Here is a 14,491-nt window from a genome sequence, read left to right as displayed (position 1 = left end):
AAGATTCTCACCACTGCTCGGCCATGAGGCACACCATCTGTGCACCCCAATGTTGCCTGCTCTCTTTCGGTCCCCAATCTTGCAGATGCCTGTACTCCCCCTGTGTCTTGCCTTGCTCCACCTCAGAAAGAGGAGAAGAAGAAGAAGAAACATAAATCCCAAGACAAGGCGCCCTCGGAGGTGCTAACTCCCCTCTCGCAACCTGAGTGTGACATCTTATTTATGGATGTCACCCCATCCTTGTAGGTGACTACTACTGACAAAGTGACCTGACCTCCTCCTCGGCTCCTTTGTGCCTACCTTGGATTCAGGCCACACGATCATCCAGTGGAACTGCAACAGATACTATTGTCACTTACCGGAAATGCAACGTCTTGTCTCATCTTATTCTGCACTCTGACTTGTTCTCCAAGAAACGCATTTCTGTGATGGCCACTCTACAACTTTACCTGGTTATCAGGCATTCTGTCGAAATTGTGCTGGCCCTGGGATAGCATCTGGTGGGGTCTGCACTTTGGTTCGCTCTGATGTCCTTAGTGACTGGATCCCCATACTTACCATCTTGGAAGTGATGGAGTGCAAACGACTCTGGCAATCACCCTTTGCAATGTCTACTTCCACCCAGGTCAGCCACTTGCTTATGTTGCACTATCTACCTTAATCTATTAACTCCCACCCTCGTTTCTCCACCTTGGGGATTTCAATGCCCACCATCCACTGTGGGGGAGTGTCACTTCAATGGGTCGGGGTATCCTAATAGACCAACTTATCATGGACTTCGATTTGTGTCTCCTCAACGATGTTTCCCTTACCCACTTCAGTGCTGCTCATGGCACCTTCTCCGCTATTGATCTCACGATCTCCTCCCCTGCCCTTGTGGCTTCCCTACATTGGTCATCCCATGATGTCCTTTGTGACAGTGACCACTTTCCAGTGATACTATTGTTCCTGTTGCCACCAGGCAGACAGGCCCTCACGTTGGGCACTCCGCACGGCCATTTGGCCTTTATACATGTCTTCTGTCCGCTTTGACACCTCCCTCTCGAATTCCATTGATGTAGTCGTGCAAGACATCTCTGCTGCTCTTCTTCATGCTGCTGAAACTACTGTCCCCCTATCTACAGGGCCCCCTTGTCATCAGCCGGTACTGTACTGGACCAAGGACGCCGCAGTCGCTGTCCAGGATCGCCGACTCGCACTGCAGCGATTTAAGCGACACCCTTCCCAGACCAACCTCCTCACTTTTAAGCATCTCCATGCTAAGGCTTGTTACCATATTGAGCGGAGTAAAAGGGAATGCTGGGGGCGCTATGTTTCCTCCCTGGGGACATGTGCCTCTTTATCGTAGGTGTGGTCAAAGCTGCGTAGCATTCTGGGCTGCTAGCAACAGTCAACTCTCCAGGGTCTGAACCTGCAAGGAGCTCTGTGCACCGATGCATTGGTCCTCGCGGAACACCTTGTGACACACTTTGTGATGGCATCGTCGTCTGCTTCTTACCTTTCTCCAGCAGAAACTCAGAGTTAAACAGACCCCCCTCCATTTCATCCCACAGCACGTTGAGCCCTATAATGCACCTTCGCTCTTCACAAGACACAGCCTAAAGGCCAGATTCCATTCACAATCAGATGATTCAACACTTGGACGTTCCCCAGAAGCAACAGCTCCTCAGGGTCTTAAATCACATCTGGCTCACAAGTGCTTTTCTGTCAAAATGGCCTGGCAGTATAGTTATCCCCATTCTTAAGCCTGGGGAAAACCCAATGTCTCTAAACAGCTACCACCCCATTAGCCCTACAAAATGTGCTTTGTAAACTGCTTGGAAGGATGGTCAACTCCAGATTATGTTGTGTACTCAAATCTCAGGGCCTTGTGACCTCTGTTGGGCCTCTGGTTACACTGGCGTTGTACATTGATGATGTCTGCATCTGGTGCAGCTCCCACTTGGTGGCGTTTGCTGAGCACCAGCTCCAAGGTGCCATCCAATGGGCATCTGCGCGGGCCACTGCCCATGGCTTCCAATTTTCGCCTCCAAAAGCGGGTTATGCATTTTTGTCGTTGTCCCACAGTACACCCTAATCCAGAACTTTATTTAGGCAACCAGCTCCTCGATGTTGTAGCACAGTCACGTTTCGATTTTTGATAACTAGCTGACGTGGCTGTTCCACATTTGCTACCTAAAGACTACATGCATGCAGAAGCTTAATGCTCTCCACCTCCTGGCCTACACATCTTGGGGTGCAGACCGTTCCACTCTTCTCCATCTTTACCATGCTCTGGTCTTGTCCAGACTCGAATCTGGTCGTCAGGTTTATATCTCAGCAGCTCCTTCCATTTTGAAACTCCTTGACCTTGTCCATCATTGTGGAGTGCATCTGGCTATTGGTGCCTTTCGCACTAGTCCTTCTGATAGTCTCCTCACAGAAGCAGGGATTCCCCCTCTACACATCCGACAGAGCCAGTTCCTTGTTTCTTATGCAGTCGCCATTCGCCAGTTCCCTGACGATCCTGTGTACCCTGTGCTCTTTGCCTATGAGGGTTGTCTCCCTCGTAACATCCGCCCGTGGGTGGGATTGCCAGTTGGCGTGCGTCTAATTACCCTCTGCCGGGATCTCCATCTGCACTTACTGTACTGCACCCTGTGTCTTTTCTCCCGTACCCTCCGCCTCTCCCTTGGACGGTGCCTAGACCACGGATTAGGACCGATCCCTTCCAGGGTCCTTAGGTCTCTGTTGCTCCTGTGGTTTACGGGCATCCTGTATGTGTGTGGTTTACGGGCATCCTGTATGTGCCATCCTTGTAGAGTTCCAGGGTGCCACCATCTTTTACACTGATGGTTCTAAGACTATTTATAAAGTGGGATATGCTTTCATGTCTCCTACTGGCTTCGAGCACCATTTATAGCCGGGATCATGTAGTATGTTCACAGCAGAGCTTCTAGCCATTCACAGGGCAATCCTTTTTGTTTCTCAGGCCTCCCTCCATAGTGTTTTAATTTGCTCTGACTACATGAGCAGCCTGCAGGCTATCGATCAATGCTACTCTTGCCACCCCTTGGTTTTTGCCATCCATGACCTTCCCTCTGCCCTTGAGCCTCTTCAGTTGTCTTTCTCTGGGTCCCAAGTCATGTGGGAATCCCAGGGAATGAATTGGCTGACTGTTTGGCTAGAGAAGCAGATACTTACCCCATTTCCTTCCACGATTCCAGCTGCGGATATGCTAATCTACGTCAAATCTCTCTTTGCCCAACAGTGGAATGCCATCTGGAGCGCTACTGCTCATAGTAACAAACTCCCCACAGTCAAAGAGTCTACTGCAATTTGGGGCACTTCTTTCTGCCCCTCTCCGAAGGAGTCCACTGTTTTATGCCGTTTATGTATTGGCCATACGTGGCTCACCCATTGTTTCGTCCTATGTAATGACCCACCCCCACAATGTGGTTGTGGCGCCAGACTGGTGATAGCTCACATATTGGTGGCATGTCTCCTTCTTTCGACCCTTCGTGCTAAGTATAGCCTTCCTGCTTCCTTAAATTTAATATTAGCAGACAATCCATGGATGGTTGACCTAGTTCTTGATTTCCTCTGTGAAAGTAGTTCTTATTTCCAGATAGAAGGTTCTTCTTTAGTCTTGGAGCAGGGGTGGGTTAGTTGTGGTTGAGACTCCTTTTGCAGTCTTCATGGTCTGTGACCCCATGACCACCCCCCTTTTTTTCCAGTTTTTAGATTTGGCCTCACCTTTTATGCTTTTACTGTGTGTTTAATGTTCATACTTTTAATTCTTTTATAATTTGACTCCTCTGACTGAATCCATCTACTTTTAACAGACATTCTTTCTTATGTAACCCACTTCGGAACCGCAGGATTTCGACCCCTTAATCAATCAATCTGTGGCAATACTGAGACCAAATGCTATTGGCAGTGGCTAATTAAGGAAAAGGATACACACATAACCAGTTACCAATAATTTATTTAAACAAAAATACAGTAAAATTTTCATTTATGCTTGTAAAACACAACCACCCCTTCAGAATTTACCATGGCAACTTGACCACTTCCAAGTATTTGTTACATTAATAAGCTGTTATTACAAATCTACAAAAAATAATTTTAAAAATTCAAGGAACTCTGATGAAATTTACCCTTTTATGGTAAGAAATGAGATCTTTATAATCAGCTGTTTACCAAATGTATGGTGGTGTGTGTTTGTTTGTTTTTTTTTTTTTTTTTTTTTTTTTTTTTTTTTTTTTTTTACAAGCAATATAATCAAGAGATTACTTTTACTGACCAATGCCTTGAAATCACCATTTAATTAAAACTCAGACCCTCCAAAAGGAATCGAAAAATTACAATAGTTGTGATACAACATGTGAAAGAGTTAACCACTTCAGCAACAAATCCATAGTAGCTCCCTCTTATCAAAATTGCTTCAGATTTGCTTTGGAATCTTTGCGGGTGGAGATGTATTTCTTTTGGATATCCGTAGCAAAAAGGAATTGTGTCCACAGCCAATAACCCTTATACATATGAACAAGATTGTTTTCTTATGTAAGTGCAGAGCAATCCATGGTTTCACAGCCAGTACATTCCAAGAGTAAAGCCACAAAAATAGACATGAAACAATGAAATGTAACTGATAATTACTTTAGTCTAAGCATCCTTACAGAAAGAATACACAGCTTGATGTGCACTACATACACCCATAAAATGCTACCAGTGTTTAACATAAAGAATGTACCATGAAAATATAGACTCACATTGTGTGCACTTCACTATAACATGCATCAGTATGAAGCAAACCAATGACCATATATCCTCATTCCTCACTTGATGCTGGACACACCGGTTAAGCTCAACAGGCTCCTAAGGCTCCACTCAATGCTAAACACACTTAGCACTCATGCCATTACATTTGTCTGTCATACTGCTTCCACTGGGAAGAATTCACACTCTGTACCATACAGTGACTTCTAAAACGTAGGTGACTCATTAACAACTGCCCAGTCTCTACAGTCAGGAGCATCAACCATACTGTCTAGTCTGATCAGAAGTCACCATTTCCCTGCTCATCCCACACTCACATCCACTCCAGTCACATGACCCGCTCCACTTTTCTGCTTCAGAAGTGCTAGCCAGCAATGGTGCCAACTTTTGTAACAGTTCAGAATACTGTTACTGATTTCCATGTTAAGAAAATGGTTTTCGTGCATATTTTACATCAGTTGTTAGATATGGTATAATTTTTGGGGTGTTGGAAAACACAGACTACCTCATTGCCTCCAAGCTACAGAAAAAAATAATCGTGATAGGAATAAATATAGGAGATCATGCAAACCATTATTAAAAAGTCTCGGCTTAATAATTCCTGATATGTTTACGTATGAAACATTCGTCTATGAGTAAAAAAAAACCACAACTTTTTTGAAGGATATTCTTTTACACATGCATATGAAGCAAGGCTTATATCAGACTGCATGTTGCCTTGTCAAAACTTAACTTGTCCAGAAAAAAATCCATAAGACATTGCTTTAAAGTGTAGCAGTAAAATGCAGTCAAATTTCAAAGACTACAAGCCCAAAATTACAGAAGCAAATGTTAAAAAGTACTTAAAAAGCTTACGTTATTACAGTGTGGAAGACTTCAAACAATGGAAAATCTGGGATGGAATGTAACAATATTATGAAAAGGAAGACGAGTAGGAACTGTTATATCCCATACGAGAAAGCATTCTTAAAGCGAAAGCTGCTGAACTAATTGTCTTCAGCATTTGTAAAATGTGATGTTCCCAGCTTAGTTTGCAGTATAAGTTAATGCTCAGGAATTTGGTTCTATCGACTGTTGGTTACTGAGTGTCATTCAGTATTCCTCTGTATTTTGTGACTTGATCTACATTACATAAAATTTGTCTTGCTTAGATTGACAGTGAGAGGATTAACAATAAGCCAGTTAAAGACTTTGATAAAATGATGTTTGTGACTGTTTAACAAGTTTTCTGCAGTGTTAGTGGTGGTAATAAACATGATAAATATGCACCTGACTCTCATTTACAGCTGCAGATAGATCATTAGCATATAGTGGAAACAATGAAGGACCATGGGGAACTCCATTATGGATACAGTAAACTCTCGCTAATCCAGTCCTTGTTAGTCTGGCATCTCAGTAATCATTCCTACATACAGCCTCTAGTTGCTGAAGCACAGGTGACACATACAATAATGAATTCTCATGTCCATCAATGTTGTTGGGTAATTATAATGTGAAACAATGCTATATATGTTTGAAATTGTGGCTTTCTTTACTGTTCAGTATCACGGCTACTGAATGGAAACACATTATGCTAGACCTCAAGCAGAAACTCAAAATTAGACATACGTTGAACTGAGGTTCTTCACAGAAAGTGCTGCTGCTGAGTACAGTGTTAGCTGAGCAACTATTTATGACAGACGAGGAGGTAATCAGAAGTGTACAGGAAAATTATGATCAAAGTGATGAAGAAGAGGACATAGTAGGAGACAACATGAAACTATCTCACACTGCCGGTGCTGAAACTGCAGACATCTTCCTGCAGTACATTATGCAACAATGAGAAACATGCAGTACCAATATAATGCTTGTGTGATAAAGCAGACTGCTGTTGCTTATTATCATTGCGACAACTAAAAATTTGGGACATGTTTCATGGGGAGTGATGCTGAAGAACTCAGTTTTTATGAAAATGAATGTGTCTTTGGATTTATTCCCTATGTCTGTACACTAAATTTAAGACACTCTGAGTAATCGGCATTTCTGCTAATCAGGCACCCATATATCCAAGGAATGGCCAGAGTAGTAAGAGTCTAGTGTAATATCCCAGTCTGGCATGGCAACTACTCTTGATTTCCAAACCACAGCTTCCAAAAGTACTTCATACTTTGTATTAGTGAGATAAGATTTCAGCATGTTACTTAATCTGCCCCCAATGCCATACTAATGGCCTCTCACTAACAGTACTTGGTACATCATGCAATCGATAGATGTAGTCGGATCACACAACGTACTCGCTGGTGAACTGTTTTTCTTTAGGGACTCTTAAGATATCTTCCACAAATGAGTTGATTGTCTAGGTTCTTGGGTTGTTCCTGGCAGTGGAGCAGGAGTGGTGTGCACTGTGACAGGAATGCGCCAACACAAGAATGTGGCATCCAGTTTCATCCCGTAGCGATGGTGAAAGCAGTGGCACCAGTGCCCAGCGGCATCACTGACCACACTGTGTGTGCAGTGTTGCTCATTTTGAGCATGGCTGTTAGCAGATTCAGAAAGTGGGTGAGCAGGTCATGCTTGATTGTACCGTAGACTGCATGTAGGGGAGGCACCACCAGCTCTGCACAAAGTGTGTGAAGTTGCGTGGAGTCACACTGTGGTCATCTGACAGTAGAACTGCCGGCAGCATCAGAGTCTGTCTGCAGGAAAGGAAGGTGGGTGGAGGTGGCACGTGGACACTCCCACAATGATGGATGATGCTCTGCTCCCTGGACCCACTGGTTAGGCCACCAGAACAGCTGCTGAATGATGGTGCCCCAGCTCCCCATCAGTTTTGTCCAACATCGGGGCTGGACGACTGCGAACTGAGTAGATCACCTACCGCCAGAACAGAAGTAATATTTATATGGGGCCGGCCCATGTACCTTGCTACTGTGAGGTGCCAATGGCATCACTTGGCCTGCCATTCTTGTCTGTTCAGCTCCTCTAGTTACCCTGGTTGCAGCTCAGAAGTGACCTGCTAAGGTGGTGGCGTGCGTATTTTTCTGAGTCAGTATACTGAATAGTTTTACTTTGTTCGACTAATGCCTTCTTAGTCCTCTCTGTATGGTCATCACAGTGATGGCATCCCTCTCTCCCAGTGACGCCATTCTGCTGCATTGGTGTCTTGGACACCCAGCTCTTGCAATTTGTAGCAATTAACTCTTGTCTTGTGGCTCTACTACATGCAATATCAGTGGTCCTCTCTTGTTGGCATTTCACCTGGCTGCTGCTTACTGTCTTGCTTTGCTCGCCATTTGCACTACCAGGGGAAGACTTCAAAATTTTACTCCATGCACAGCTTATTATTCTGTGGCACTTCAGTTCATTGCTGAGTGAAGGATATGGCTTAGAGTGGTAGTTTGATAGCTTGCTCCAGATAATGTCAAAGCCTGATGAAGGTCAATTTTTAAATAATGGTATTCTTAAGTTCTCTGATGGTGATATAGGAGATAATGTCATTTCATCAAAACTGTTTGTAACTTTTATTTGAGAATTGCAATGCTGATTTGTCGTACAGGTTATCTGCTCATTGCCACTTATGAAGTATTTATTGAAGATCTGGAAAATCTCTTGGTTGTCAATAATTTCATTATTTTGTTGTTAAGGGCAATATAGGAAACCTTGAGGGAGCAGTAAATATTTAATATTTTATAACATTCCACAGTTCATTGCTTAGTTAAGGATATGGCTTAGAGTGGTATTTTGATAGCTTGCTCCAGATAATGTCAAAGCCTGATGAAGGCTTTTTGATTTTGTTACATGAATAATTGATTTTGTCCAACAAGTGCATATTTTTTGCATTTTCAGTAACCTCAGATGCTTACAATACATTTTGTAGAAGTTCTTTTTTCACAGGGTTATTTAAAGATTGTCATTCAAGGTATAGGTCTTGTTTCCTTTTACAGGGTTTTTTGGCCTGCACTCTGTAGATTCTTTTTGGGAATATGTTTCTAAACAGCAATGCAAATTCATCACTAAAAGATTGTTACTGCTGTATTTGGTAAGAATGCAGCTTTTATCTTGCGAAGAGTCTGACGGATTTGAAACAAAATGATCATTGTTAACTATTTCACTTAGGCTATTTTGAGCCAGTAAATTAGCGTGATCAGATTGCTGGAGCCATTTAAGACCAGTAAGCTTTGTTTGAGCTGCTGCATTTAGAAGGGTATCTAACGCTTTTTTCATGATGTGTTTTAAGTGCATTCTGTGGTTAGTAAGCAACTTTCTACAAAAATTACTTACACCCACAACACAAGTATTATTGAAAAGCTTGCAAGTTGTCTTTATTTTATTGTTTGTGAAATATTGTCGTTTACATAGGACTGTGGGATCAAGTCACATCCCTACGGCATATTCACAACAAATACCTCGGAGTGATGAAGCACCAAATTTTTTCCTTGAGCATTCGTGTGATATTGTAATCTTCATTGCAGGTTGTGTTGTTAGAACTCCTATTAGGATAACATAATCATTTTTTATGCTTTCAGGAATGCAGCTCACTATGACTTCTTGAATTTTAGATTAAGATTTCATGATTCCACAAACTTCAGCACTTCTAAAATTTAATTTAAAAATTTTGGCTGTACCTCCCCAATTACTGTTTTCAACAATATGTACATGTTGTTTTGTGACAGGTAGTGTTCTTCCTGACCCCCTCCCCTCACCCCTTATCCAACTGTCACCCTCTCCAATAGAATGCTTATTGTTTCTGGAACTTCTAATTACTGGAATTTTAGGATGTGGCCCATCCAACTTAACTTTTTTCCAACAACTTTCACTTTTTCGCACTGGAACATTAGCCGTGGTCCTTTTAATGCTTGAATTATTTTTGATACCGACCAAGCCACTGGGATACTGTTACTAGAATAAAGGAGATTAAATTAGAAGAAAGAAGATTAAATTAGTTCACTTTCATGAACCTTCTTTCTTTTATTTTAGGTGATTTCTTCAATTCTGGCAATTTATCGACCCCACCTTGTGGCAGTCCTTGCATATTTGCTTTGACCTTATAAGCGTATTTTCATACTCCAGACAACAATTCTCTCTTCATAGACTGTTGATTGCACACTGTACACTTGAAATGCATGCATTAGACTTCAAGAATTCGCTTTTGCATTTCTATCTTTTTGGCTGCATCGCTGGAATTTGTTTTAGCAATGAAGTCACTTACACCTATACACATAGCCATCTCGAAACATTGGCTGAAGGAATAAACAAATGACTGAACTAATACCACTTGCCAGGGAATCTCACATATTTTACTAGAATTTTCAATAGCAAAATTTTTGATCCCATAGAGTCATCTTTCTCATCAAATTTTCTGTGCATGATTCTGAAGTGAACTGTGATTTACCTCCCTTTCTGTATTGTTTTCTTTCCAGTCTCCAAAGTTGTGTCTAATGTATTCTGAAACCAGTGGAGTACTATCAGGTATTGAGTGTGTTCATGCTAGGCTTCTTGAATGCTGTGATAAAAGATAAAATTACAATATGTGTGAAAAAATTTCAGTACAGAATGGAATAACATTGTCATGCCCACAGTGGAGCACCACAACAACCACTACTGCAGACTGCCTTAACACAAATGTGTAAATTTTTTCTGTTCATTTTGTAATTGTAATCATCATCATCATCATCATCATCAGCAGCAGCAGCATCCACATTTCTAGATAAAAGGCTCCCTTTTCTGTGTTCTAAAGTTTTCAGCTATACGCATCCATGTTGTTGCTTCATTTTACTATTTTCATATCCCCACCTCCCGTTAGGCTCTCTCTTCTTTCATTTGTTTGAATCCAACAAAGAACTTCCTTTGTCCATACACCATCTGTTCACTGACTTCATGCCCCACCCACCCCGTATCATTTTCATTACAGTTATAATTATATCTACCACTCCAGTCTATTTCCTGTTTCATTTGATTGTTTCTCTCTCTGTCCCAGTGATTTCCAACATGTATCTCCAAAACCCTAAGTTTCTGAATGATTTCCACATTTAAAGTTACCACCTTCATAGGTCGGTGGTTAGCATAGCTTGCTGCTATGCAGAGGATCTACATCTACATGGTTCCTCTGCAATTCACACTTAAGTGCCTGGCAGAGGGTTCATCGAACCATTTTCATACTACTCTACCATTCCACTGTCGAATGGCGCGTGGGTAAAAGGAACACCTAAAGTTTTCCGTTCGAGCTCTGATTTCTCTTATTTTATTATGATGATCATTTCTCCCTACTACATAGGTGGGTGTCAACAAAATATTTTCGCATTCGGAAGAGAAAGTTGGTGATTGAAATTTTGTAAATGTATCTCCCCATGAAGAAAACTGCCTTTGTTTCAGTGACTGCCACCTCAACTCGCATATCATATCAGTGACACTCTCACCCCTGTTGTGCGATTACACGAAATGAGATGCCCTTCTTTGCACTTTTTCGATGTCCTCTGTCAATCCTGCCTGGTAAGGATCCCACACCACACAGCAATATTCTAGCAGAAGATGGACAAGTGTAATGTAGGCTGTCTCTTTAGTGGGTTTGTTGCATCTTCTGGGTTTGATTCCCAGTACTGACAAGGATTTTTTTCTTGCTGTAAGGACTGGAATGTGGTGCACTCAGCCTTGTGATGGCAATAATTGATTAATTATTAAGGAGCTATTTGAGTGAGAAGTAGCAGCTACCAGGTGAAGAAAGCCAACAATGGCTGGGAGAATGGTGTGCTGTCCCTGCGCCCCTGCATACTACATTCTATGACATCATTGGCAGAGGATGACATGGTGGTTGATCGCTCTCGGTCAGGGTCAGAACATGGAGCTTTATTTTTTGCTGTGCTTGCCTCATTAAAAGTCCATATCACACAGTCATAATTAATAAAGGATAACATACACAGATTGTAAACTGTCCGTTTCAGACACATTAGAAGCTTAGCTTTGAAAGCTCATGTGATCGCCCTTACTTCAATATGATTCTTGCTTTTCTCAGGTTGAAAGACTTACTTCTTGTCAAATTATGCAATCAGATTCGGTTTTTCCATATTGTTTTAACACCACTTATTAACTTAATTAGAAAGTATATTACTATGAATGTTTTAGCCATATCCACCAAAGGGAATCTCCGCTCATTAACTGCTTACTGCATTACTTGAAGGCCAGTAATTGGCCATCGTTCATTATTTGAAAACTGAGATCAAATCATGCAAAGGTAGTTATTGGCTTACAAATTTAGCCATGCAGGGTCACCTTCCAAGACTCATCACCATGTTTTTTGTTTGTTACTACTTTCTGTTGTGTGTCTACATAGATGCACAGTCTCTGTAGCAAGTAAATGATGTAATTAATTGACATTATTCTTTGTGTTGGCTGTTATTGTGATTTTCTTACAGTCAGCCCTCTGTTGAAGTTGCCAGTTATCTACACTCTGAACCACCTATCTTGAGAAATGTGTTTTCACCGCCACCTCTTTTATTCTGACCCTTGTGTCAGAATAATGTATACCAAATCTCCGTCATCAATTCGACCTATTTTATCTCTATTATTTAGGCATTTTAGCCATAGCTTTCTTTCCTTGAGACTTTGTCATCAGCTTTTACAAAAGATTTGTACGAAAGTTATGGTAGAATGTAAATACTTTAGGAATGAAGGAGTACACTCACTAAAGAACAGAAGCATTGAGTTGTCAACCGGCACACACAACTAAACATTTCTGTTTTTCGATGAGTGGTTTCCTTTATTCCTGAAGCTTTTAGGAAAAAGATATACAAACTGATTTCTGATGTTTTAATGATTTTTTTTTTCCCCAGCTACTATGATGCAGAAGAAGCTACTTACCGCACTGGAAAATGGAAAGGATCAGAACGTGCCTACATTGACAATGTGCGATTGTGTGGTGCTGTTGGATCTTCCAAGAATAAGGCGTGTATTACATTTAGAATTAGGGTAGGTTTTTCCCAGTTGCATTTGTTCAGCCAAAACTTCTCTATCATAAGCTCATATTAAACAAATTATTTCAAAACTGTAGCAAAAGATACATTGCTACTTACTGTGAAGGAGACATATTAAGTTGCAGACAGGCATAGTTAAGACAGTTGCATAAAGCTTTCGCCCACAGCAAAAGAGAGATACACACCATTCAGCAGACACACAAGAAAGCACACCTCATGCACACATGGCCACCATCTCCAGCATCTTGGGCCAGAATAAAGCTATCATATTGGATGCAAGCAACAATCTGGAGGGGGCAAGGAAGGTAAAATGTTTGAGAGTGTGTGTGTGTGGGGGGGGGGGGGGGGGGGGCCAAGAGAGAGAGAGGCGAACACTCTCTGGCAGAGTGTGCAGGGACTTGAAAGCCAACAGGTGCAGCGTCAGAAGGTTATGGGGCAGGGAAATAAGGAAAAAAGTGAGGCGTGAGGAAAGATTGACGGGTGCATTGGTGCAGGGTGGCAAACAAAGAGGATAGTATGCAAGAATGGGGCGGAGATGACAGAACAGAAGAGATGGAGACTGTTGGGTTGAGGGTGTTGGAATAATATGTTACCATTGGTTGAGGCTGGGATAATTACAGGAACCGAGAATGTGTTGTAAGGATAACTCTCATCTGCATAGTTCAGAAGAGCTAGTGGTGGAGGGGAGGATCCAGATGGCTTGGGTAGTAAAGCAGCCATTGGAATCAAGCATATGTTCAGCTGTGTGTTGTGTCACAGAGTGGTCTACTTTGCTCTTGGCCACAGTTTGGCAGTAGCCGTATGTCCTGGTGGACAGCTGGTTGGTAGTCACACCAATATAAAAAACTGTACAATGATTGCGGCAGAATTGGTAAATGACATGGTTGCTTTCACAGGTGGCCTGAACCATGATGGGGAAGGATAAACCTGTGACAGGACTGGAATATTAAGGGTTGATTGGGTGGATTGCGCAGATCTTGCACCAGGGTCTTCCACAGGAATATGATCCTTGTGGCAAGGGGTTGGGATTGGGAGTGGCATAGGGATGCACTAGGATGTTGCAGGTATTTCTGCCTCCCACCCTCTTTTTCAGCCCTCTGCCAACACACCTGCCCATCTTCCCCCCTCCCCCCCCTCTCCTCTTTCATTCCTTTCCCCTTCTCCCTGCCCCACAACATCCTGATGCTGTGCTTGTTGGCATTCCAGTCCCTCCACACTCTGTCAGACAGTGCTTCTCTTTCTACCCACCTGTACAGTACTGGCCCTGCCACCCCCCCCCCCCCCCCCCCCTTCAAATTGATGCTTGCATCCCACATGATAGTTGTTACCTATCATCAAGCCATGAAGTGAGTGACATCCTACCCAAGATATTCCCACCCTTCCTAAAGTGGTGTTCCGTCACCCACCCAATCCCCGCAACATCCTAGCCCGTCCCTATGCCACTTCCAATCCCAACCCCTTGCCACAAGGATCATATCCCTATGGAAGACCCAGGTGCAAGACCTGTCCAATCTTCCCATTTAGCACTTCCTACTCCAGTCCTGTCACATGTTTATCCTTCCTCATCAGGGGCTGGGCCACCTGCGAAAGCAGCTATGTCATTTACCAGCTCTGCTTTATATATTAGTGTGACTAGTAATCAGCTGTCCACAAGGATGCACGGTCACTGCCAAACTAAGGTCAAGAGCAAAGTAGACCACCTTGTGGCACAACATGCAACAGGACATCATGCTTGATTTCAGTGGCTGCTTCTCTACCGAAGCCATCTGGATCCTCCTCTCCAC

The 14,491-nt window shown here is 42.6% G+C and overlaps 1 protein-coding gene across 2 annotated transcripts in view; it reads left to right on the top strand.

Annotated features, from left to right (window-relative positions):
• The window catches only part of LOC124776198 (DNA-directed RNA polymerase I subunit RPA2), a 237,911-nt gene that overhangs the window by 162,364 nt on the left and 61,056 nt on the right, over positions 1 to 14,491 (top strand). For both annotated transcript variants that reach the window (XM_047251028.1, XM_047251029.1), the window contains one exon: positions 12,567 to 12,702. In XM_047251028.1, coding sequence (XP_047106984.1) covers positions 12,567 to 12,702 — 136 coding nt within the window. The remainder of the gene's footprint in view (positions 1 to 12,566; positions 12,703 to 14,491) is intronic.

Source organism: Schistocerca piceifrons, chromosome 2, assembly GCF_021461385.2.
Source record: "Schistocerca piceifrons isolate TAMUIC-IGC-003096 chromosome 2, iqSchPice1.1, whole genome shotgun sequence".
NCBI lineage: Eukaryota > Metazoa > Arthropoda > Insecta > Orthoptera > Acrididae > Schistocerca > Schistocerca piceifrons.
This window is presented reverse-complemented; position numbering and strand designations above follow the sequence as displayed.